The 23,449-nt window shown below is 40.0% G+C and overlaps 1 protein-coding gene across 1 annotated transcript; it reads right to left on the reverse strand.

The window, feature by feature from the left end:
- Positions 1 to 12,728: 12,728 nt before the first annotated feature.
- Positions 12,729 to 19,790, reverse strand: LOC120315548 (prolyl endopeptidase FAP-like). The gene is made up of 5 exons (XM_039360058.1): positions 18,387 to 19,790; positions 17,303 to 17,367; positions 16,043 to 16,115; positions 15,662 to 15,735; positions 12,729 to 13,017 (listed from the first exon to the last, which is right to left on the reverse strand). Exons 1-5 carry the CDS (start codon positions 18,436 to 18,438, stop codon positions 12,919 to 12,921), a joined length of 363 nt encoding a protein of 120 aa, XP_039215992.1. The 5' UTR covers positions 18,439 to 19,790; the 3' UTR covers positions 12,729 to 12,918.
- Between the last annotated feature and the right edge of the window lie 3,659 nt (positions 19,791 to 23,449).

A 23,449-nucleotide genomic window follows, 5' to 3' on the forward strand; every position in this document is an offset into this window, starting at 1 on the left:
TAGCGATACTGGAGTGATCCATTGTGGGGGTCAAGTATCCAAGAAACGAAGTATTACGGTTGCTTTTCAAATAAAACCTACTTCAATATACTGTTTATTTTACCATATTAGTTCTGGAGGTACAATCCTGTCCCTATTCAGTTTTTAACAAGAGTCGTAATAGTGCTCATGATACCCCTAAGTGAAACTTTGATATGGTGATCCTTGCCTAGATTGGGGTACAGCAGTCCTGAAAATTTAAGGACAATCCTGGCAGTTTCAGGAAGCCAGACCAATAGTGAAGGACCCAAGAGCTTCCCTTCAGTGACAATGATTTGATTTATAGCATTAAATGTTACTTGGGTTTCAAAGGATACGCCTTCAACTGAATTCTGAGTGAATTTCTTCATATTTGAAGTCAGAAGACTATTAAGTAGCACCTTTAACAGAGTGATTCTATTCATACTTGGTTCAGAACAGTTTTTTTGTATTTAATATTCAGGAAAGTGAGAATAACCACCGCAACCATATTTTTAATTCCTCACCATTTAGGATAATTTTGCTCTTTCGTAGTCTCTCTTCCTTCCTCTCTCGGGTACATTCATAGGTATTTACCATATAACAGCTGCATATTCCCCTGAATCTGGCAAGCCCCAGAGCAGAAGTTACCCTATCTTATATTAGCTTTACAACATGCACACGGTAAATGGCTATATAGAAGATGGTTGTATTCTTTTGCCTATTTCCCTTTTCCACCTGTGCTTCAGTTACCATCGAAACCTAATGGCACATATGTCCCAAAGGCAAAATCAACCGTATATTTGAATCTTCCCGTTTGGAATGGGAAGATACAGCCCAGGTCATTCATATTTCCTGTTCTTTGGGCCTCTTTGCAATAACCCATCTTCAAGGTTCACATCTTTCCTTACTATCAAATAGGCAATATATTGGGAAGCTGCTTATCTAATTCCAGAGGCAAGACAAATATCAACACGGAGAACAGGAAGTCAGCGATTGCAGTTTAGCAGGTCTAAAGGAAGCTATTAAGTGTGATTCTTGAATTTACAACTTTTGAAAATGCGACTAAGTCTATTAGCTGGCTGTAATGTCAATGCTTTTTCCTAAAAATAGTCCTCTTAATAATTCTGTAAAACGATATAGCACTCTTTGCTCCTGAAGCTTCAGACTAGGTGGACATCAATGATCCATGAAATGATAACTTTGATCTATTTTATGAGCTGCACTCCACCAGAGAGATTATTTGTCAAAATGTTTTAGCTTACCTTTCCCACATTTAAAAAATATTCCTTTCTCCATTCCTATTTTGGGAAAATTTTCCACCATTAGGAGGAAAATTCTGTGAAAAATCTTTTTTTTTTCTTTTTTCTTTACTTCGCTGTCCAAACCCAGCATCCTCAATATGGATTCATAAATGTCTCCTCTGGAAACTGACAAGGTGCCCTATCCCAGGGATTTTATTTGACTTTATTTTTATTTATTTTATACTACAACAAAATTCAATGGCAGGCTGCAAAAAGAAGGTCAAATTTCAAGCAAAGTTTTTACTTCAAATAATATTTCTGAGCCCTGCCTATATTTCAGAGGTATTTTTCAGAAAATGAACATGATAGAAAGTTGTTGTCCGGTATTTTATTTGAAGATGTTCCCACCAGAGGCCCCACCACCCACCAAAAGAGGATATGCTGGAGTGATAGAGCAGAGGTCCCCAAACTTTTTGGCACCAGGGATCGGTTACATGGAGAGAGATTTTTCCACAGACCGGAGGGGGCGTGGTTTTTTGTGCTGCCTGCATCCTGTGGATGGGGCTTTCCTTGTTTGTGCGGACGGGTTGTTGGCATGCTGCACCCCAGTACTGGTCCACGGACCAGGAGTTGGGGACCTCTGTGGTAGAAAATGGTGAAAATCCACACAGGAGAAACTTCATCCTTTTGCATTCCAGTAAATAAGGATTTGAAGATTGGTTATGCCCATGGTAGTAACCATCTTTATGAGAATGGCCATAATGTGCTCTCAGGATTCTAGACCTCCCACACGGGCCCAAAAGGATTGAACTGTCATCCAAACAATAGCTGATGGTCACAAGAATGGAATGGACAGCAATCCTTAATGCATTTAACTTGGCTCATTGAAATTGTAAAAAATGAAGTTTGCAGATTGTAGAAGAGTCCACATGTTAAAGACATCATTTTGAATTGGGTTTAGAAGCTTTATTTGACACATACACATGAAGTAAGTGGTAGTATCCTCGGCAAAAAAAGGAATTTTGTTCATATATCCCAGAATCAATGAGTACACATGCAATATTAGGCTATAATACAAGACTTTGGGGCATAAATTCAGGATTTTGTGTAGCAAAATCAGCAGGAAGCTTCCCAAATGCAGCAGACCTGGCTTAGCACATGCTCAGAGGTGACCAAATAAGACTACAGGTAGTCCTCGACTTACAATAGTTAATTTGCTGAGTGTTTGAAGTTATAACAGCACTGAAAAAAGTAACTTATAACCATTTTTTACACTTATGACTGTTGCAGCATCCTTATGGTCAAGTGATTTACATTCAGGTAGCAATAACAATAGTACTTAGAGACTTATATACCACTTCACAGTGCTCTACAGCCCTCTCTAAGTGATTTACAGAGTCAGCCTGTTGCTTCCAACAATCTGGGTCCTCATTTTACTGACCTTGGAAGAATGAAAGGCTGAGTCAATCTTGAGCCGGTGAGACTCGAACTGCCAAACTGCAGGCAGCCGAGAGTCAGCAGAAGTAGCCTGCGGTACTGCATTCTAACCACTGTGCCACCAGGACTCTTGACAACTGACTCACATTTATGACGGTTGAAGTGTGCCAGGATCATGTGATCATCTTTTGCGTCCTTCTCACAAACAAAATCAATGGGGAAGCCAGATTCACTTAACAACCATATTATAATTTAACAACTGCAGTGATTCACTTAACAAGTGTGGCAAGGCAAGTAATAGAATGGGGCAAAACTCACTTAACAAATTTCTCACTTAGTAACATAAATGCTGGGCTCAATGGTTGTCATAAGTCGAGGACTACCTATATTTAATAAGACACTTAAGTCTGGATCAGGGGTAGGCAACCTTGGCTCTTTTATGACTCGTGGACTTCAACTCCCATGCTGGCTCAGGAATTCTGGGAGTTGAAGTCCATGAGTCATAAAAGAGCCAAGGTTGCCTATGCCTGGTCTGGATGAACAAATCCTGTGGTGCAATTACAGGTAATCCTTGGCTTACAACAGTTCATTTAGTGACTATTCAAAGTTACAACAGCACTGAAAAAAGTGATTTATGACTGTTTTTCACACTTACGACCTTTGCAGCATCCCCCATGGTCATGTGATCAAAATTCAGACGCTTGGCAACTGCTTCATATTTACGACCATTGCTGTGTCTCAAGGTCATCCCCTTTTGCAATCTTCTGACAAGCAAAATCATGGGGGAAGCCAGATCCACTTAACAACCACTTATCCAGTGCAGTGAGTCATTTAACAACCGTGACAAGAAAGGTCTTAAAAATTGGGCAAAACTCACTTAACAAATGTCTCACTTAACAACCAAAATTTTGGGCTCAATTGTGGTCATATGTTGAGGACTACCTGTAGGTTCATACTCTAATACAGAGGTCCCCAACCTTTTGGGCACCAGGGACCGGTTACATGAAGAGAGGTTTTTCCATGGACTGGAGGGTACGCAGTTTTATATGCTGCCTGCATCCTGCAGATGGGGCTTTGCTTGTTTGTGTGGACTGGTTTCTGGCATGCTGCAGCCTGGTACTGGTTCAGGGACCGGGGGTTGGGGACCCCTGCTCTAATAAAGTTATCAAATTGGAGAAGTGGTGACCAGCACAAACTGAAATTTCTAATTCATCTTCCAGATATAGACTGCAATGATTATTAATTCAAGACAGGTTGATGCTTGACAAGGAAAAGATAATGCCACCACTCATTATAGGCAGAGAAGTTGACTAGGCTTTGAGGCATACTACGCATCATAGTTTACTGCTGTATTTGGTTACAGCAAGTCATCTTTGAGGGTGTAGGAAAATAATATGGAATACACGATGCTCATTGATATTTCCTGTCCACTGACATTTGCTGCCTGAGGTGACTTCCTCCTTCCAAGTGAGAACACTTAGTCTTCTAAAATCCAGCCAAAACATTCTGAAGGAGTTTTCAAAATTTCTTTTGTAATTGGCTGACTCACTAGTCAGTTATTAGAAAAACCAAAGAATATTAAGAACCAAGGAATTATAACGCACAGCTGGAAAATCATGCAGCCACTTAGGGATTAAATTTTTTTTCAGCGTTAGGTTAAACCAACCCCTCCCCTCTCAATTGCATTCACCATACATTTGACTATTTTATTAAGCCAATATTTTTTAAAATAATATTTTCCTGGATTCTGATTTCTTTGTCTACTTCCTATTCCATTGCTATTTTTATCCCCCATGTTTTTGCTGTATCCTACTGTATAACCCTTTCCTTTTCATCACCTCCAGATAGAGTGCATTTTCATATTATTATTATAATTAATAATTAATAATAATAATAATCTGTACTACCATTCACTTCTCTTTAAATATATTTAATATTTGAGAAATCATTTTGATGTCAATTATTTATATATTATTTTCAGAGAAAAATGATGCTCTGAAAAACAAAGCTCAGTTTTATCAGCAAAACATTCCAACAATGTAAGTCCAAGTCTGAAACAAAAGGTGGCCAGGTTCTTCTGGAGCTCCAAGTCCTGCACATAGCATCCCATAGAACAGAGAACAGAACAGAATAGAATAGAATAGAATAGAATAGAATAGAATAGAATAGAATAGAATAGAATAGGAGCTGGAAGGGACCTTGGAGGTCTTCTAGTCCAGCCCCCTGCTCAAACAGGAGAACCTATACCATTTCAGACAAGTGCCTATCTAGCCTCTTCTTAAAAATCTCCAGTGATGGAGCGCCCACAATTTCTGGAGGCAAGCTGTTCCATGGGTTAATTGTCCTCACTGTCAGGAAGTTTCTCCTTAATTCCAGGTTGCTTCTCTGTTTAATCAGTTTCCAACTCTGGTGTTCTGGTGAATAACGTGACCCCCTCTTCTTTGTGGCAGCCCCTCAAATACTGGAATACTGCTATCATGTCTCCCCTATTTCTTCTTTTCTTTAGACTAGCCAAACCCAAGTCCTGCAGCTGTTCTTCGTATGTTTTAGTCTCCAAGCCTATGATCATCTTAGTTCATTTCCATTAAATAAAATTCTATGGGTCTTTCCTCACTGCTGAATGGCAATGGCAGAACACTATAATGGCATGAAATTTGCGGGTCTCTATCTACCTGTCAATACTGAGGCTGATCTGGAGAGAATGAGAATGATGGGGGAAAGAATACTTCAATACTGGTACATAAAGACAGCTTAATGCTATCAGTCTTACTTATGACAAGGATGCGTTAAGCCAACATCGCAGGGATAATACAGGAGAATGATATTGGCCCACCATTAGGTACAACGGAGGAAAGTTCCATGAACAGCCAGTCACAAAGAAGATCAAGTTTAAGATAGTTATTTACTGCCTAATTTTCATTTTAAAAAAAGTTGCCATCGCAGTATCACTGTATAACTTTTAAGACTAAAAACAAGTGTATTTTTCCAGCAACTTTGCAGATCTTCTTTCCTTTTTGTGCATTTGTCAACGAAGATAGGACTCTGGTGTTAGACAGCAGAGGGCGTAGGGCATGCAGTCTTATCAGTCATTTTAGCATTTCCATGAACAGAGATGCTGGTAGGAACTATTGAAAGAGGCCTTTCATTGGCAAGACACAGCTAAGAAAATGTACACAAAAATATATCTCATGCCATTCCTGCTGAATGCTATACAATATGGTATAAGATAAAAATTTAGAGCTACAATTTTAAAAGACATAGGCAATATTAACAAGGTACCAATGTGCTTTATCCTTTGGGTTTATAGCCAAAACACATGTACAAGCCATAAGAAAAAAAACTGTAGGTAAGAAGCCTACTTAGATATTGTATAAATTCCAGTTGCTCAGTATGGTATGAAATATAAGATTCAATTCTGAAGTAAGTTTATCCTCCTTCAGTTCATGCAAGAAAAGGAGATGATTTTTTTTTTTTACTGCAAAGCACTTCTGAATGTAGTTTGAGATTATGACATTTCTCATTGGAAGTAATTTATGATGCCATTACAACACAATAGGAATCATTCAGCTTAACAAGTTATTAAACCAGTTCTGCAAAGCACACTAAACATCTGCACCCTGTAATTGCAACTTGTTTGGCTCTGGGGAGAAAAAAACAGAGATACAATTGTAATATAGATGCAATTTGTGTGTCTGTTGATGAAAATACATGAAGTCAGTCACCACTTGTCTGGCTGAGGATGATTATTTGCAGTCGGTATTGGAACAGTTGTGTCTGTGTGTGAACCTCAGCTTTTAATCGTTTATGTCATGGTTTTGTTGGGTGCTACAAAGTTGTTGTTTTTTTTAGTTCCACTGGGAAGAGGAGTACTATAGCTTGCTTCAGGCATCACTTTCTCATGTTCAGTTCAAAATAGAAAGGGCACTAGTGAGAGAAGGGAAGTAACAATCTCTATGTTTTCAGTGTAGTTTCTGAGACAAGGAGCCTGGTTCTCCACCAATCGCTTTCATAAGAGCTACAGATCTGCTAGGGAGGTTCCAACCTACATGGAACCATTGCAAATAATTCAGTGGTGGAATTCAAATACCTGAACAACTGGTTCTCTTATTCAATGCAGGCCTGGGCCTCCGAGGCCTAGAATGGACTTCTGGAAGTGGCATCCACGCACTTCCAGTGGGCTGTTCTAGGCCTGGGAGGCTTCCGACAGGCCTCCCAGGCCTAGACTGAACTTCTGGATGCCAGCTGGTTCTCCAAATGCAGCAAAATCTAGCTCCTGGTTCTACTGAATGCGAACCGGCTGAATCCCACCACTGAAATAATTGTGCTAGAAATGTGATCTTCCCTTAAATTACCAGTGTGACTACGAGGAAGAAAGTTTGCAGAAATGGTGCATATACCGTACACAAAGTCCTTGACTTACAACAGTTCATTTAGTGACCATCCAATGTTACAATGGTCCTGAAAAAGTGACTTATAACTGCTTTTCACACTTGCGACCATTGCAGGATCCCTGTGGTCACGTGATCAAAATTCACACACTTGGCAACTGACTCATATTTATGACAATTGCAGTGTCCCAGGGTCACACGATCCCTTTTGCGACCTCCCCACAGGCAAAGTCAATGGGGAAGCCAGATTCACGTAACAATTTAACAACTGTTAAATTTAACAGTTTAACAGCTGCAGTGATTCACTTAACAACTGTGGTAAGAAAGGTTGTACAGTTGGGCAAAACTCACTTAACAACTGTCTCGCTCAGCAACAGAAATTTCAGGCTCAGCTGTGGTCGTAAGTCGTGGACTACCTGTATATACTGTATATTAAGGCCTTGGACAACAGAATGCAGAAAGCATGCCTTAAAAAAAAAGCAATGCTGAAATTTGAACAGTGTTCTTTTGCTTGCTGCCGCTTTTAGTTTGCAAAAGAGAGATGCCCAATTTCAATAGTACAATACAAAAAGCCAGGATTGCTTTGTTGTTCCTATAGAAAACTTATTGTTCTTAGGGCTTGCCCTGCTTTGTCCTCTGCTTAGTTCTGCACTGAGCTTGCCTAATTCTCATAGCAACATTGCTCAAAATACAACCGTGTTTTTTCTTTTTCAGATAGCTTCTCAAATGCTAATTAGGATTAAGAGCCAGTGACTGGCCCAAGGTCAAATATTATGACTTATTATTGGTTAGGAATGCAAATGTTCTATTATTTTATGCTCAATAATTTGATTTATATTTATATCACACATACAGAATGATTTTATTGTAATTGAGGGGTCCTTGGTACTCTTTGTGCTTGGTTGTTTTCTTGCAGACATTTCATTACCAAACTAGGTAACATCATCAGTGCTGGTAGGGAGTAGGGTTTGCTCTCATTTTATATTCTACTGGCTTGCCATATGACTGTTGTTGATCGGAGTGATTTCGGTGGTTCTTTGGATGGGCTATTTACTGTTCGTTTGGCAGTTCCTTGACTGAAGCTTGTTGTGATGACCCAGGGCCTCGCACAGAGGCAAAGCACTCAGCTGGCAAGAGAAACAGTCCTTTAATAACTGCCAATGTTCCCCAAAAGCTCCCACATATGCTGGCAAGCCTTCAACCAAAGCATACACACAGGTTCCTTTCAGCTGCCTCTGGCTGAAGACAATTTCAGTACAGCCGGAGAAGTATACAATGTCCTCAAGGCCAAACAGATAACAAGAAAACAAAACAGAAACTTAATGAGTCCTTTTAAATCTCAGCTTGCCTGCAGTCTGCAAGGAGAGACTCAGAAATGCAGTCTGCGGTCGTAAAGCAGGAAACCAGCTGGTCCGGTATTCAAGGTGTCCAGGTTAAACAAAGACAAGAGCACAATTCACAACTGTCCCAAGAGACCACGTTTGTTCCCAGCAAATGCCCCACCCCACAGCGTCTCCTTAAATCTTAATCCCAGGTGTGCCTTGTGGAGTGGGGCGGGCCGCTCTCCTCCTGAGCAATTGAGCCTGCCTACGTTGTTCTCTCCTCCTCTCTGCTCTCCTTGCTCTGGGATCAGGTGGGGGGGGCTTGCTCCTCCTCCTCCTCCACCTGGGCCTCAACAAGGTCCTGCTCTAGCTCCATGTCCTCCTCGGATTCAGGCTCGGATGGAGGCATGACTCTTGTTTACTTCTTGATGGTTGGTCTCATATTACTCTTGATGTTAATCTATGCTCATTTGGGTTTTGATTGCTGGTGCTGGTTTATTATAATTGCTATTGCTGAGAAATAAATACTAAATTAACTTAAAAAAATACAAGAGGAAGGGGCACCCCCCCAATTTACACTAAAGCATTGTTTGGGCTAGCACCAACCTGGCCCACCTGGTTCCTGTGTCCAAAGGAACACTAGAATTTGGAACTCCCCATTCCTAATCTAGCTTCTTAAACACTCCACCACACTTCTTATTCTAGGAGACACAACTATACGGTATAAAACAAGCATCAGGTTCCTAAGCATTCAGATATTGATGGACTTTACTCTCATCATTCCGAATCAATAACTATGCTGGCTAGAATAGATAGGAACTGGAATTCTCCACTAAACCCCACAACCCCTGTTGCTTTTAAAGGAATTTGGAAGTTGGCAATTCTTATGGATCCCTGCTTGCAAGTCTATGGCCTTACCCAGCGTCTACCTTGTTTATAATCTTGCAACAAAAGCAGCTTTTGCTAGAGGCTTTAATCTATTACACTGTATATTACAAGACTTCCACATTATATGTACTGTATATTGTCTCCTTTGTACAATTCCTTAGTTCTTTCTCTACAAGCTTTTATTCATTTATACAAAAATTTGTATACCACTCATCCGGGAGACTTGTCAACAACATGACAGTTTACAATAAAAGAATACAATAAAGTCATTCCTAATGAACCAGTTAAAACATCATGATAAAAAAACAAAGTGAAAACGAAGTCTAATCAAATTAATGTGTGTCAAAAGAGCAGCCCACAACCTCTTTTACCACTTGTCTGTTCAATGGATCAAGAGAATCCTATCAGCCTTGATTGGAATTAAATTTATTCCGTATACCCAACAACTTTAAGCAAACTTGGTCAGATGAAAAGCTCTTTCCTGGGAAGTCAAAACTCCGAAAGAGGGCATGAAATTCACTATAATTGCTGCAAAGGCAAACAGAACCTTTTCGAAAGACCCCATGTTGCTCTACTTCCCTTGCTAACGACTTTTGGATATTTCCTATTAATTGCTTCAAAGAAGTTAGACAACTTCAAAGTGACAGGATTGCAATCATCAAGGGAGTACTTTCAGTCCTTGATATAAGAAAATGAAGAACTATTTTTTTATAATTTTTAAATATTTAAAATCAACCGCAAAAAGTTAGACAAGGTTTTGGCTGTGGAGAGTTTTGAATGGATTAAGAGTTGGGAAAATATTGGAATATTAATGCTTTGAAATAATTTTTAAAGGATAAATGCATATTTGCAGGTAAAAAGTGGTAATACAAAGCCAATTTAATAGACCAGGTTAAAAGGGGATATGTTGTTATTTTGGGTGGTTCTTTTTGGATTTACTATTAACTTGATTGTAAAAATGTGATATGTTGGATTTGTTCACATTCAATACGGTGTTTAAGCTTTTCTCCCTATAGTTATCCTGTGTATCCTATTTTTAAACTATGGGTAATCCTCAACTTACAACCATTAATTTTGTGATCGTTCAAAGCTACAACAGCACTGGAAAAAGTGACTTACAACTGGTAGTCACACTTACAACCATCACAGCATCCCCATCGTCATGTGATCAAAATTCAAGTGGTTGACATTTGGCATGTTATTTGTGATGTTGCAAATGGGGTCATGAGATCACTATTTGCGGCCTTCCCAGTGGTCTTCCGACAAGGAAAGCCAATGGAGGAATCCAGATTAGCTTGACAACCATATTATTAACAACTGCAAGTGACTACCTTAACAAAAAAAGTTATGAAATTGAGTGTGACTCATTTAACAACTGCCTTGCTTAACAACAGAAATCCTGGCCTCAGTTGTGGTTGGGAATCAAGGATCACCTGTAGTTATACTGGCATTGTATCTGACTGCCTTTTTACTTAAAGTAAGGAAGTTTGGGGAGTCTGATCTTTTTAAAGGAGAAATTATCTCTCTTTGTTATTTAAAATTCTAGTATTTTGTTTACATTAGGATAATGGGGTTTTCCCATAGGAAGGATTTTTCATAATTAATTCCAAAATCTTATCTCAAATTTATTTGGACCTTTAGTCCTTTGCTTCAATAAGACAGCGTTCAAAAAGTTAGACTAGAGCTGAGGTGACCTAGATACAGGGCCATCCCAAGCATGTTGGATATATTTGTGAAATCTGGATTTGTTTAAAGTTGAGATATGGAATATTTATTTGAATGGGATAGGGCATTGGTTGGATATGGGTGATTTTCTTTGGATTTGCTAGGATTTGGAATGGGAAAAAATAGTGTGTATTGGAGCTTGTCTTTTTAAAAGGAGAAACTGTCTCTTTTTGCTATGTTAAACTTTAAGGGCATTAACCAAGGATATTGGGGACTATTTTATGCCTTTTAAATGGAGTTTTGCTTACAGCTAAGATTTCAGATATGGAATGCAGAGTTTTATGTATGCTAATTAGTGTTCATATTTTAGTGCTCTGCTTGGTCTTTTTGTTGATAATTGGATAAGGGGAAGATGTTACTTATTTAATTTGCCTATTGTTAAAAGATGAGTTATAGGATGAATACTTTTATATTTGTTAATTAAGAGGAGGTGAAGAGATTATGAAATTGTTTACTTTCTGAAGGGGGCTATTTTTACTTTTGTTTTTGCTTTCTTGCACTCCTTTTTCCCTTTTTTGTATTGTCTTTTATTTTTGTTTCTAAACTTTTAATAAAACTATTACAACAAAAAAAAAGAAGATACAAGAAAATTGCATAAACTGGAGCTTTGAATCATTTATATAAGTAATAAAATGTGGTATATAAATAAATAAAAATAAAAAATAACATACAAATTCACAAAAAGGATTCACTGGAACATCTGTAAAAATGATCACGTATCAGTAATGAAAAATTAGTGGTAATACAGAGTTGAGAAAAATAGTTAAAATGAGCATGTCAAAATATACAAACGCAAACTGATAAAGATTTGGCTCCTAACACACCAGATTTAATTGTGGTTAAAAAGAAAAGTGTGGATAATTGATACAGCATTACTGGGAAACAGTCTAAGATAAAGAATTGGAAAAGATCACAAAAAACATGATCTGAAAATTGAAGTTGAAAGATTATGGCATAAACCAGCCATGGTGGTCTGACTGTGCCACACCAAAAAAATATTAGATGGCACTTAGAAAATCTATGCACTGACAAAATTCCCATCTGTCAATTACAAAAGGCCACATACTTGAATGATGTATGCTATGTCAATACATGACAACATTCTAAGTTCTTGGGAAGAACTTAGTCCAATGCCAGCTAAAGATTGGTGGCTGTGATTTCACATTGTTATAACAACAACAACAACAACAACAACAACAACAACAATGCCTACAAGTGCTCTACCTGAGATTTAAATCTTAAGGTGGATTGCCAAATGCTAAAGCCAAACTTGCCTTGACCAATATCAAAACACAATTTTCACTTTTAACTGAAAAGAATCACAAATGAAGGCCAATATATAATGATGCAAAATCGAATTTGGGTCGGTCACCGGGAGCAGAGATTATGAAGCTTTCAGACCCATGCTGGAGCCCATCTTCAAAATGAATCATTTTGCTCAGTTGAGGTGCGGTTCTCCACTGGCAATTTGAAATAGCTGCAGCCAAGTGTTAAACAGCAATTTTGTTGATTTTCATTTGCAGTGAACTTGTCTCTGATCCTTCTGAAACATTTTTTTCCCATTTGCTGGATTGAATAATCACCCAGATACAAGAGTGTATCCAAGAGTGCTTTTCTTTCTTTCTTTCCAGAATTCTTTATATTCTTAATTCAAAATGAATGCCTGTATTTGACATGTAAGACTACTAACATTATAGGGAGGAAATAAGCAAAACATGCAGCCTTTAATTATTTCACACTTTTATTTTTATTCATTTGTTTCTTAGCTAACAAAAATTCCCAAGCAATTTTTTTCCCAAGGGTCAGTGAGAGTCATTGATACCTCTTTAATTCCATTTTTACCCTACTCTTGGAATGTCCATAGTTTGCACAATTAACATTGCTTTGTCTTGGAATCAAGACAGAAGAGAGGATTCCTTAAGGCAGAGAAAAACACTGTTTCAGGAAATGTGTCATATGAATGTAGAGATGCTTTAAAGAAAGGCCTGGAATTGCATGGTTTTGGTCCGTGTACCACTGAAAAGGAAGAAGAGAAACATTATCTTAAGTTCTTAAGCAGAATTCAAACAAACGTATGAAGTAAAAACTTTATAAGATGGGGTGGGAGAGAGAAAATGGGATTTTAGTCTCTGCATCTCATCTTATGTGCTCACCCTCTAAGGTTGCATGGCAAGACCCTGCTGTTCTATCATGTTTGATTTTTGTTTCAAGAACAAAAGTTAAAAGTTGTGTGATTCTCTCATTCATAACGAAAGCCATTTAGGTCCTGAAGGGGCAACAGCAGGGTTACAATGGCAAACATCCAAGCAGAAGAAGCCAATCAGCTGGGATCAGCATTAGGCTTTGTCTTGAAATGAGGTCTTCAAAATTGCAAAATCAGCCCCCACTTACATCCCAAAAACTTTTCTTCTATTTGTGCTTTGACAAGTAGCCTAAACATGCTGGTTTCCTGTCAGAGGTAACCTCCTAACCACCCAAAGTTTACAACAATTTTGATAATTAGGGCACACCTCCCTTTTATAGAGAATACAGAATAACAGAGTTGGAAGGGACCTTGGAGGTCTTCTAGTCCAGCCCCTTGCTCAAGCAGGAGACCTATACCATTTCAGACAAATTGGTTGTCCAATCACTTCTTTAAAACTTCCAGTGATGAAGCACCCACAACTTCTGAAGGCAAGCTGTTCTACTGGTTAATTGGTCTTACTTTTGGGAAAGTTCTCCTTAGTTCTAGGTTGCTTCTCTCCTTGATTAGTTTCCATCCATTGTTTCCTGCCTTGCCTCCTCTCTTATTGGGAAATAAGTTAGCAGACATTTGCATTTATGATTCCAGTTTAAAAGAAAAAATGGTTTAAGGAGATGACCATGCTTAAGCCACAAATCTTGTCCTTTGTCCATTGGAGGAAGACTTGAGGCTCCCCACATTAAGCAAGGGGTCAGCAGTATAGCTCCTTTAAGCATGGTGCATACGATACCCTCAAAAGCATTGGCTGGACCCAAAATTCAGCCTAAAATCACCTTATTTATAGGTTAAATCTCACAAAATCAGCAAAAGATGTGATGTTTTACTATTCCCACCTAAAATCTTACAATCTTACACTTTTGGGTGAGAAAGTGAAAATCTTGTGACATTTAGTAATTTCCCAAGATTTAGGCCAGTGGTTCTCAACCTTTTTAATGCCGCGACCCCCAACCAGTCGTAAATTGAGGACTACTCAACTGGTCGTAAGTTGAGGACTACTCAACTGGTGCAGCACTGTTTGCAGAATGGGACTTTTGGCGGGCTCAGCAGGGCAGAGACAGCCTGGACCATTCCTATTGGCTTTGGAAAGCCAATAGAATTAGACTCTATTCAAGAGAGTCTATTCTATTGGCTTTCAGAAGCCAATAGAATAAAAGGGAGTAGCACAGCTAAGGAAAAGGGGGAAAAAATGGCGGACTGCATTGTTTGGTGACCCCCGTGAAATGGTTGTTCGACCCCAAATGGGGTCCCAACCCACAGGCTGAGAACCACTGATTTAGGCCATTTTAAAAGCAATTTTATTGGGCATTTTGGACTCTCAGTGTTATACTAGCTAAACAGAATTTTAATTAAAGGAATATCTGAGATTAAATACATTTTATTTAATTAGTTTAACTATTTGGAAGCTTGGTTTTAATTTGAGAAATCCTCCCATTTTTTCCCATATGCCAATGGTGGCGAACCTATGGCACGCGTGCCAAAGGCGGCACTCAGAGCCCTCTCTGTGGGCATGCATGCCATGCCCCGGAGATGGCAACCGTCCCTTTTCAACCAGCTGCCCACTAACTTGCTGAGGTCCCACATGGCTGGATGTATCCCAGCACCCATGCACTCACTGGCTTTGGTGTGCAGGGGCTGATGGTGTCAGGCAGCAGCCACCCCAGACCCTGCCTCACCTTGCCCTGTGACAATGGCACCCCCGCCCTGCCTCACCTTGCCTCACCTCACCCCGCAGGATGAGCCTCCTACCCACCGCCCCACCTGCCAGAGACCCCCTGGATCCTCCCCAACCCTGGCCAGCCCCCACAGGCATCCCTCCCCACAAGCAACATCGAGGTGATCACGCCCACCTTGGCCACACCCACCCAATCTGCCATGATCACCACAGCCACACACCCACCTGGCACCCAGCGATAAATAAGTGGGTTTTGGGTTGCAGTTTGGGCACTCGGTCTCTAAAAGGTTTGCCATCACTGTCATATGCTATAATATATTATGTAGCTATGTTACAGCTCTTTGTGGTCTCAGTTGCAATACCAGTTTATTGATTAGATTTATAGCCTGCTTTTCATTCAGGAGTTCAAAGCAGCATATATAGCAGTCCCTCCTACTGTTTTACTATTGGAAGACCTGAAACACAAGTTAGGAACAGACTGCCATGGAGAAAGTCTATGCGGTCATTAAGAGTAGACACTGACTTGATGGCATGTAATCAAAATAAATCAATCCTCCATTTTTCCCTCAGAAGACCAACTCTGTAAAGTAGGCTGAACAGGATGAGAAAAACTTGACCAAAATTAGAGCATCTGTGATTGAGGGTGGATTAAAAACTGGGGACCCCCACTCCTAATCTAACACTCAACAACTATTCCAAATTATTAGCATGACCCATTAATGCTTGAATGACTTGATCATACCTACCATTGCTTGAAAATCCACTTGTGCATTGACTAAGGCTTTGGAGATCTGTGCCGAGTTCTGAAAATGTACATTGTCTGAAATATTAAGCAAGGAAGAAAAGAAATTAAGAAAGTGAATGTGGCTGATTAAAAACAAAAATCCCACCAGTCTGACAAATATCAGAAAGCACGTAAGAGTAGAACATTAGACTCATGTCATGACTTAACAAGCTATATAGCAGGGACGATCAACAATGAGTCAGCAGTGCTCAATGTGCCAGACAGAAAATGAAAATATGTCTTAAATGTATTGACCCTGCTCACAGGAACAGAGAAATGCTTAATGTTTCTTTAACAAAGTGGTTCTCACTCAGGATTGGTACCAGTTTTTCAAAGACCTCACCATCTGCCGTTCCATGGATGAGAAGGTAATCCACATTGTGGAAATTCTGAGCCCTTGCCATCACTGTTGAATTCTGAAAAGGAAAATAATTAACAATTACAGAGTTGCCAAATGCAAAAATGATAGCACCTTCATTATCAGTTGCCCTATGTTCTTATGACAATAACCTATCAGTCAGTAAAAAGTTTTTCTCTACTTTCTACTAACCTTAAATCTCAGGCTTTGTGAGTTTTATTTAAGGAATTATCTAATTCCAACTAGCATCTGATAGTCAGGCTTCTTTTGGATACATGTTTAATGCTATTATGGAACAGCATTAAACTTTTTTTTAAAAAAAAGCAGACTGAAGAACTATGGAGAAACGCAATAATTGCTGGATTTTGAAGCAGCAGAGGCCTCTCTCTCTCTCTCTCTCTCTCTCTCTCTCTCTCTCTCTGTGTGTGTGTGTGAGTGTGTGTGTGTGTGTGTGTGTGTGACCTCCTTCTGGTCAGCTGCCTTCAGGCCAGTCTAGGTCTCTAAGCCAGGGGTACCCAACCCCCAGTCCATGGACCAGTACCAGACCATGGCATGTGAGCAATTGGTCCGCACAAACAAGCAAAGCCCCATTCGCCGGATGCAGGCAGCACACAAAACCACGCCCCCCCCCGGTCCCTGGAAAAGCCTCTCTCCACGGAACCGGTCCCTGGTGCCCAAAAGGTTAGGGACCTCTGCTCTAAGCCAATTGCTAATGGGGTATAGCAGGAGAGTCAAGTTTTCTTCCCTGGATTCTCTTCCTGCCCAAAGACAGTGTCTGAGGACCACAGGGAGCGATTTAGCACCCACACAGTGGTTGGCCATACCTGACTATAACACCAACCAACAGAATTAGTGAAGTGTGTCAGCTTGCAACAATGGCTTATTGTTGTGGCTTATTGCTGTTGGAACACTGGAACTGCTCAAGGCATTTTAAGCTGTCTCAGGAATAGTTTCGGGATGAGATGAAGGCTATGTTATGAAGGCATGGCTTTTTTGGTTTAAAAGGAGACCTTTAATTTCCTTTGTAAAACGAAGTGTTACCCTCTGTCAACCCTCCCCCATCCAAATATGGTAGACAAGGCCTCCCAATTACCCTCAAATATCAATTTAAGACAATGTCAGATGGAAAAACTGGCAGAGAAAAGGAAGAGGGCATCCCACAAGGAACAAAAGGCAGGAAAAGGAAAGCTGAAATTAAACTGTAAGAGTATAATTAAAATATAGGAAGGTTTATGCAGTTCTTACTTTGTAATGCTCAAGATTGTCAGATTCAGTTGGAAGACCCATAAATCGTTCAGTGTAGATAGATGCTGCAATATACAATAAACGTAGCATTAACACACATAAGAGCAAATGCACTGTAAAGAATGTATTTACATTAATTCATGCTGAGCATTCAGGGGGACGTTTGGGCAGTTTTCTCATAATTTTCCATAAAATGGACAATTAATTTTAAAACTGGCCTCATGCCACAAAACATATCAAAAGAGCCATCATCACATGGGTTGGGGGGGAGAAGCCTACCATTAGCAGAGTGATGAGAGTGCCTCCGGTATCTTATTTTGTGTATTAAGTGCAAAATTACTTTGCACAAAAAGGCCTTCATATTGAATTCTTTCAAAAATATTTTTGTTTTGGTTTTTTTGCCAAGGAAGCAGGGAGTTGTCAAAACAATGCTGTTTGTACCTTAATTTGATGGTTATGTGGAACTACCGTATGTGCTCTTTCTCTGTGATACGCATTCTATGCATTTTGACTTGTGGGCAGATGACCCATTTCCTATTGTTTCTTCCACAGCAAAACCTTGCAAAGGGTTAAAAAAAATGTTGCCTGAGATGGCATAAATAGGGTAACGAAGGTGGAGGAGTGTTCAAGAAGTAGTTGGGCGTGATGCCAAGCTGCCAGCTCCATAGCCACAAGATTGTGTGCAGAACTGATTGAGATGAAGAGCAGGTCCAGCCAAAGTTTAACATCTGAAGCTATGATTGATCTTTAAAAGGGCACCTAATGATTGGAAACAGGAGCTGTTTCATGGACAACAGTGTCTTTGAAAAGGCTTGCATTTTGCCGTGTTTGTTTTAAGAATATCTCCTTTGAAGACATATTCCCAGCAACTCTGCAGACTATTTCAAAGCAAGCTTTGCCCAAGAAAAGGTGTGTTTGTTTTTTTTAAAAGAAAGTGTATTTTGAAGAAGGTGTTTTTAGATGAAGTACGTCTCAGACATTTTTTTCTGTGAGCAAAGGCCCTAGCAGTAACCTAGTTTTTAAAAATAATCCACTTTTTGTATCCAGCTATTAAAACCTGATATTGTAAGTTGTTTTTACATACCATAATATTCCCAGCTGGAAACAGGAGCCACAGCTATTCCACACTTAAACATGCCAGTACCCGACCCAAGTGCCAGCGATGTAATATATCCACCGTAGGACTAGAAAGAAACAAGAGAGAAGTTAATATGCAAGAAGGCAAGTATTTGCTCTCTAAGAATCCAAGTAATAAAACATTGAAGCCAAGGGGAACATTTGTTTTGGCATCCAAGAATACAGACTACTCAACAGTTTCTCCTGAATAATTTTCTATGAGCCACTGGAACAAATGGGACTTCCAAATATTTCCCTTCTAAAAAGTACCTCTCTTTAATTCCTCTAGGACAGGGGTTTCAAACTTGCAACATCATGTGATGTGTCGCGACATATCGCGACTTTTTTTTCCATTGCTGGCAATGGGGTGGGCGCGGTTTTGGCATAACGCATTCGGCCCACAGGCCGTCAGTTTGACACCCCTGCTCTAGGAGCCTAAAATTATGCATCTGAGGCTCTCATCTTATTTTAACCTCATAACAAGCTTGGGAGATAGATTGGGCTGAGAGTTTGTAGTTGATCTAAATCAGCCAGATAAGTTCCATAATTGAGTGGGAACCTGAAACCTGCATTTTTCTTTCTGCAGTGACAGAAAGAACAAAGGAACTATGATTAGGTTCTTACATCGCATCAAGCCATATTATGATTTGGGGTTGGCTTTGCATGTTACATATACCTAGCCATTATGGTTTATGAGCCATGGTTTATTACTCAGTTGTATGTGTGAACCCATCCAATTGTGCTTTATTCAACAAACCACGCTTAATAAGGTGGCTTAACATGATATATGAACCTAGCCAATGTTTATTGCAGGTTCAGTTACAGAAGCTGAAAGAAATGCTGCTATGACACAGATGTGCTTTTAGCTGAAGAGTAACAACCAGTTACATCAGAGATGATCTGTGACAAAGTTTCTCAATTTTACATGTCTTTTTCCTAAAAAAAGAGAAAATAGCTCTTCTCAGTAATTCTTCATTGCCTCTTTGCAGATTGGCATACATCATTTACCTGTATGAGGGAGACTAAGGAATGTACTAGTATTAGGAAAGTTGAAAATCTAAGATATACTGTCATTCAAGAATCTGAACTACATTGTGTGGAGATAAAGAAAACATTATGTAATATATCAGCATTATCAAGGGACAGTGGTCCTTACAAAGTAAAGCTAGCAACAAAGAAAAATTCGCTGAGATACTTTGTAGTTGGAAGGAGAGAAAAAAAAAATCAGGAACGGCTTTCTCACAGAGAAGAGCAAGTCTAAGCAGCAGAGTTAGCATGACATTAAAGGGCAGCAAATTATTAATTACTTGGTTTGTTATTACAGTACTGTGGTAGGACAAGAAAGGTGATTAAGGGATTTGATATATTAAAATAACATGGCAGTGTTATTGACATTGTGATTGGCTAGAGGGCTCACCTTTTACTGAACTGTCTCAAGATAGGAATATGTGCAAAGGAAAAAGAAGCAAACCAGAGATATGGGGTTACTCAGAAATGGCTGCCCAGGGTTTCCCTGTGTTAAGATGGGTAGCCAAAAAATTTAATAATAAAATAATAAAATAAAATATACACACACAGGGTATGGACTTTTATTCTGTGGTCTGCTCAAAGAAGATGCCAAGCAGTGGTGGGATTCAAATATGTGAACAACCGGTTCTATGTGTAGACGCCACTTCTGGAAGTCCATTCTGGGCCTGGGCAACAACAAATTAGTTACCAGTTCTACCAAACTGGTGTGAACTGGCTGAATCCCACTACTGATGCCAAGTCATAATAAATTTAGTTTGAATTCAACAGGTTGTGTGGGATTTATGACACAGTAAGTTGTGAAAACCTAGGGCAGTGATGGAGAACATTTTAGAGACCGAGTGCCCAAACTGCAAAACCAAAAACTACTTATGTAACATAGGATGACAGGTGGCCGTGGCCTACTGGGTGGGTGTGGCCAATTGGGTGGGCATGGCCACATGCATGCCATAGATTCGCAACAACAGACTTAGGGATAGGGTTATGTCACCATGAACTCGGAGATAAAAATGGAAATTGCCAAAAAATCCAAAGTGGTTGGGTATGGTTAGGAGCACACTGACTTTTCTAGCCTGCCCTACCTATATTTCCTGCTAAAATACATGGGAAAATCCCACTGGAGGAAAATTCAGCTTAGGGTTAAGGTTAGGTCACCATGAACTCAGACAGCAAAATGGACATCATCAACAAATCTGGAGTGCTTGGGTATGGTTGGGAGGGCACTCACTTTTCTAGCATGCCCTATCTATGTTTCCTGGTAAAATACATGGGATATTCCCATAGGGGGAAAATTTGACTTAGGGTTAGGGTTAGGTCAACCTGAACTCATAGGGCAAAATGGACATCGCCAACAAATTCAGCGTGCTTAGGTATGGTTAGGAGGGCATTGATTTTTCTAACCGGCCCTATCTATATTTCCTCGGATAAATACATGGGAAAATACCATAGGAGAAAAAATCCACTTAGGGTTAGGGTTAGGTCAACATGAACTCATAGAGCAAAATGGACATCACCAACAAACTTGGAGTGCTTGGGTATGGTTAGGAGGGCACTGACTTTTTTAGCCTGCCCTATCTAGGTCTCCTGGTAAAATACATGGGAAAATACCATACGGGGAAAATTCCACTTAGGGTTAGGGTTAGGTCAACATGAACTCATAGAGCAAAATGTACACAGTCAGCAAACTTGGAGTGCTTGGGTATGCTTAGGAGGACACTGACTTTTCTAGCCTGCCCTATCTATATTTCCTGGTAAAATACATGGGAAAATCCCATAGGGGGAAAATTACACTTAGGGTTAGGGTTAGGTCAACATGAACTCATAGAGCAAAATGGACATCACCAACAAACTCAGAGAGCTTGGGTATGGTTAGGAGGACACTGAATTTTCTAGCCTGCCCTATCTATATTTCCTGGTAAAACAAATGGGAAAATCCCACAGGGGGAAAATTCCACTTGGGTTAGGGTTAGGTCAACATGAACTCATAGAGCAAAATGGATATTGCCAAAAAACTTGGAGTGCGTGGAAATGCACAGGAGGACACTGACTTTTCTAGCCTGCCCTATATATGTCTCCTGGTAAAATACATGGGAAGATACCATACAGGGAAAAATACACTTAGGGTTAGGGTTAGGTCAACATGAACTCATAGAACAAAATGGACATCGCCAACAAACTCAGACTGCTTGGGTATGCTTAGGAGGACACTGACCTTTCTAGCCTGCCCTATCTATGTTTCCTGGTAAAATACATGGGAAGATACAATACGGGGAAAATTCCACTTAGGGTTAGGGTTAGGTCAACATGAAGTCATAGAGCAAAATGGACATCGCCAACAAACTCGGACTGCTTGGGTATGCTTAGGAGGACACTGACTTTTCTAGCCTGCCCTATCTATGTTTCCTGGTAAAACACATGGGAAAATCCAACAGGGGGAAAATTCCACTTACGGTTAGGATTAGGTCAACATGAACTCATAGAGCAAAATGTACACAGTCAGCAAACTTGGAGTGCTTGGGTATGCTTAGGAGGACACTGACTTTTCTAGCCTGCCCTATCTATATTTCCTGGTAAAATACATGGGAAAATCCCATAGGGGGAAAATTACACTTAGGGTTAGGGTTAGGTCAACATGAACTCATAGAGCAAAATGGACATCACCAACAAACTCAGAGAGCTTGGGTATGGTTAGGAGGACACTGAATTTTCTAGCCTGCCCTACCTATGTTTCCTGGTAAAACAAATGGGAAAATCCCACAGGGGGAAAATTCCACTTACGGTTAGGATTAGGTCAACATGAACCCATAGAGCAAAATGGATATTGCCAACAAACTTGGAGTGCTTGGGTTTGGTTAGGAGGGCACTGACCATTCAAGCCTGCCCTACCTATTTTTCATGGTAAAATACATGGAAAAATCATATAGGGGAAAAATTCCACTTGGGTTAGGGTTAGGTCAACATGAACTCATAGAGCAAAATGGATATTGCCAACAAACTTGGAGTGCGTGGAAATGCATAGGAGGACACTGACTTTTCTAGCCTGCCCTATCTATGTCTCCTGGAAAAATACATGGGAAGATACCATACAGGGAAAAATACACTTAGGGTTAGGGTTAGGTCAACATGAACTCATAGAACAAAATGGACATCGCCAACAAACTCAGACTGCTTGGGTACGCTTAGGAGGACACTGACCTTTCTAGCCTGCCCTATCTATGTTTCCTGGTAAAATACATGGGAAGATACAATACGGGGAAAATTCCACTTAGGGTTAGGGTTAGGTCAACATGAAGTCATAGAGCAAAATGGACATCGCCAACAAACTCGGACTGCTTGGGTATGCTTAGGAGGACACTGACTTTTCTAGCCTGCCCTATCTATGTTTCCTGGTAAAACACATGGGAAAATCCAACAGGGGGAAAATTCCACTTACGGTTAGGATTAGGTCAACATGAACTCATAGAGCAAAATGGACATCGCCAACAAACTTGGAGTGCTTGGGTATGCTTAGGAGGACACTGACTTTTCTAGCCTGCCCTATCTATATTTCCTGGTAAAATACATGGGAAAATCCCATAGGGGGGAAATTCCACTTAGGGTTAGGGTTAGGTCAACATGAACTCATAGAACAAAATGGACATCGCCAACAAACTCAGACTGCTTGGGTACATTTAGGAGGACACTGACCTTTCTAGCCTGCCCTATCTATGTTTCCTGGTAAAATACATGGGAAGATACAATACGGGGAAAATTCCACTTAGGGTTAGGGTTAGGTCAACATGAAGTCATAGAGCAAAATGGACATCGCCAACAAACTCGGACTGCTTGGGTATGCTTAGGAGGACACTGACTTTTCTAGCCTGCCCTATCTATGTTTCCTGGTAAAACACATGGGAAAATCCAACAGGGGGAAAATTCCACTTACGGTTAGGATTAGGTCAACATGAACTCATAGAGCAAAATGGACATCGCCAACAAACTTGGAGTGCTTGGGTATGCTTAGGA

This window comes from Crotalus tigris, unplaced genomic scaffold, assembly GCF_016545835.1.
Source record: "Crotalus tigris isolate CLP2741 ecotype Arizona unplaced genomic scaffold, ASM1654583v1 scf7180000019151.395998, whole genome shotgun sequence".
In the NCBI taxonomy this organism is placed as follows: Eukaryota; Metazoa; Chordata; class Lepidosauria; order Squamata; family Viperidae; genus Crotalus; species Crotalus tigris.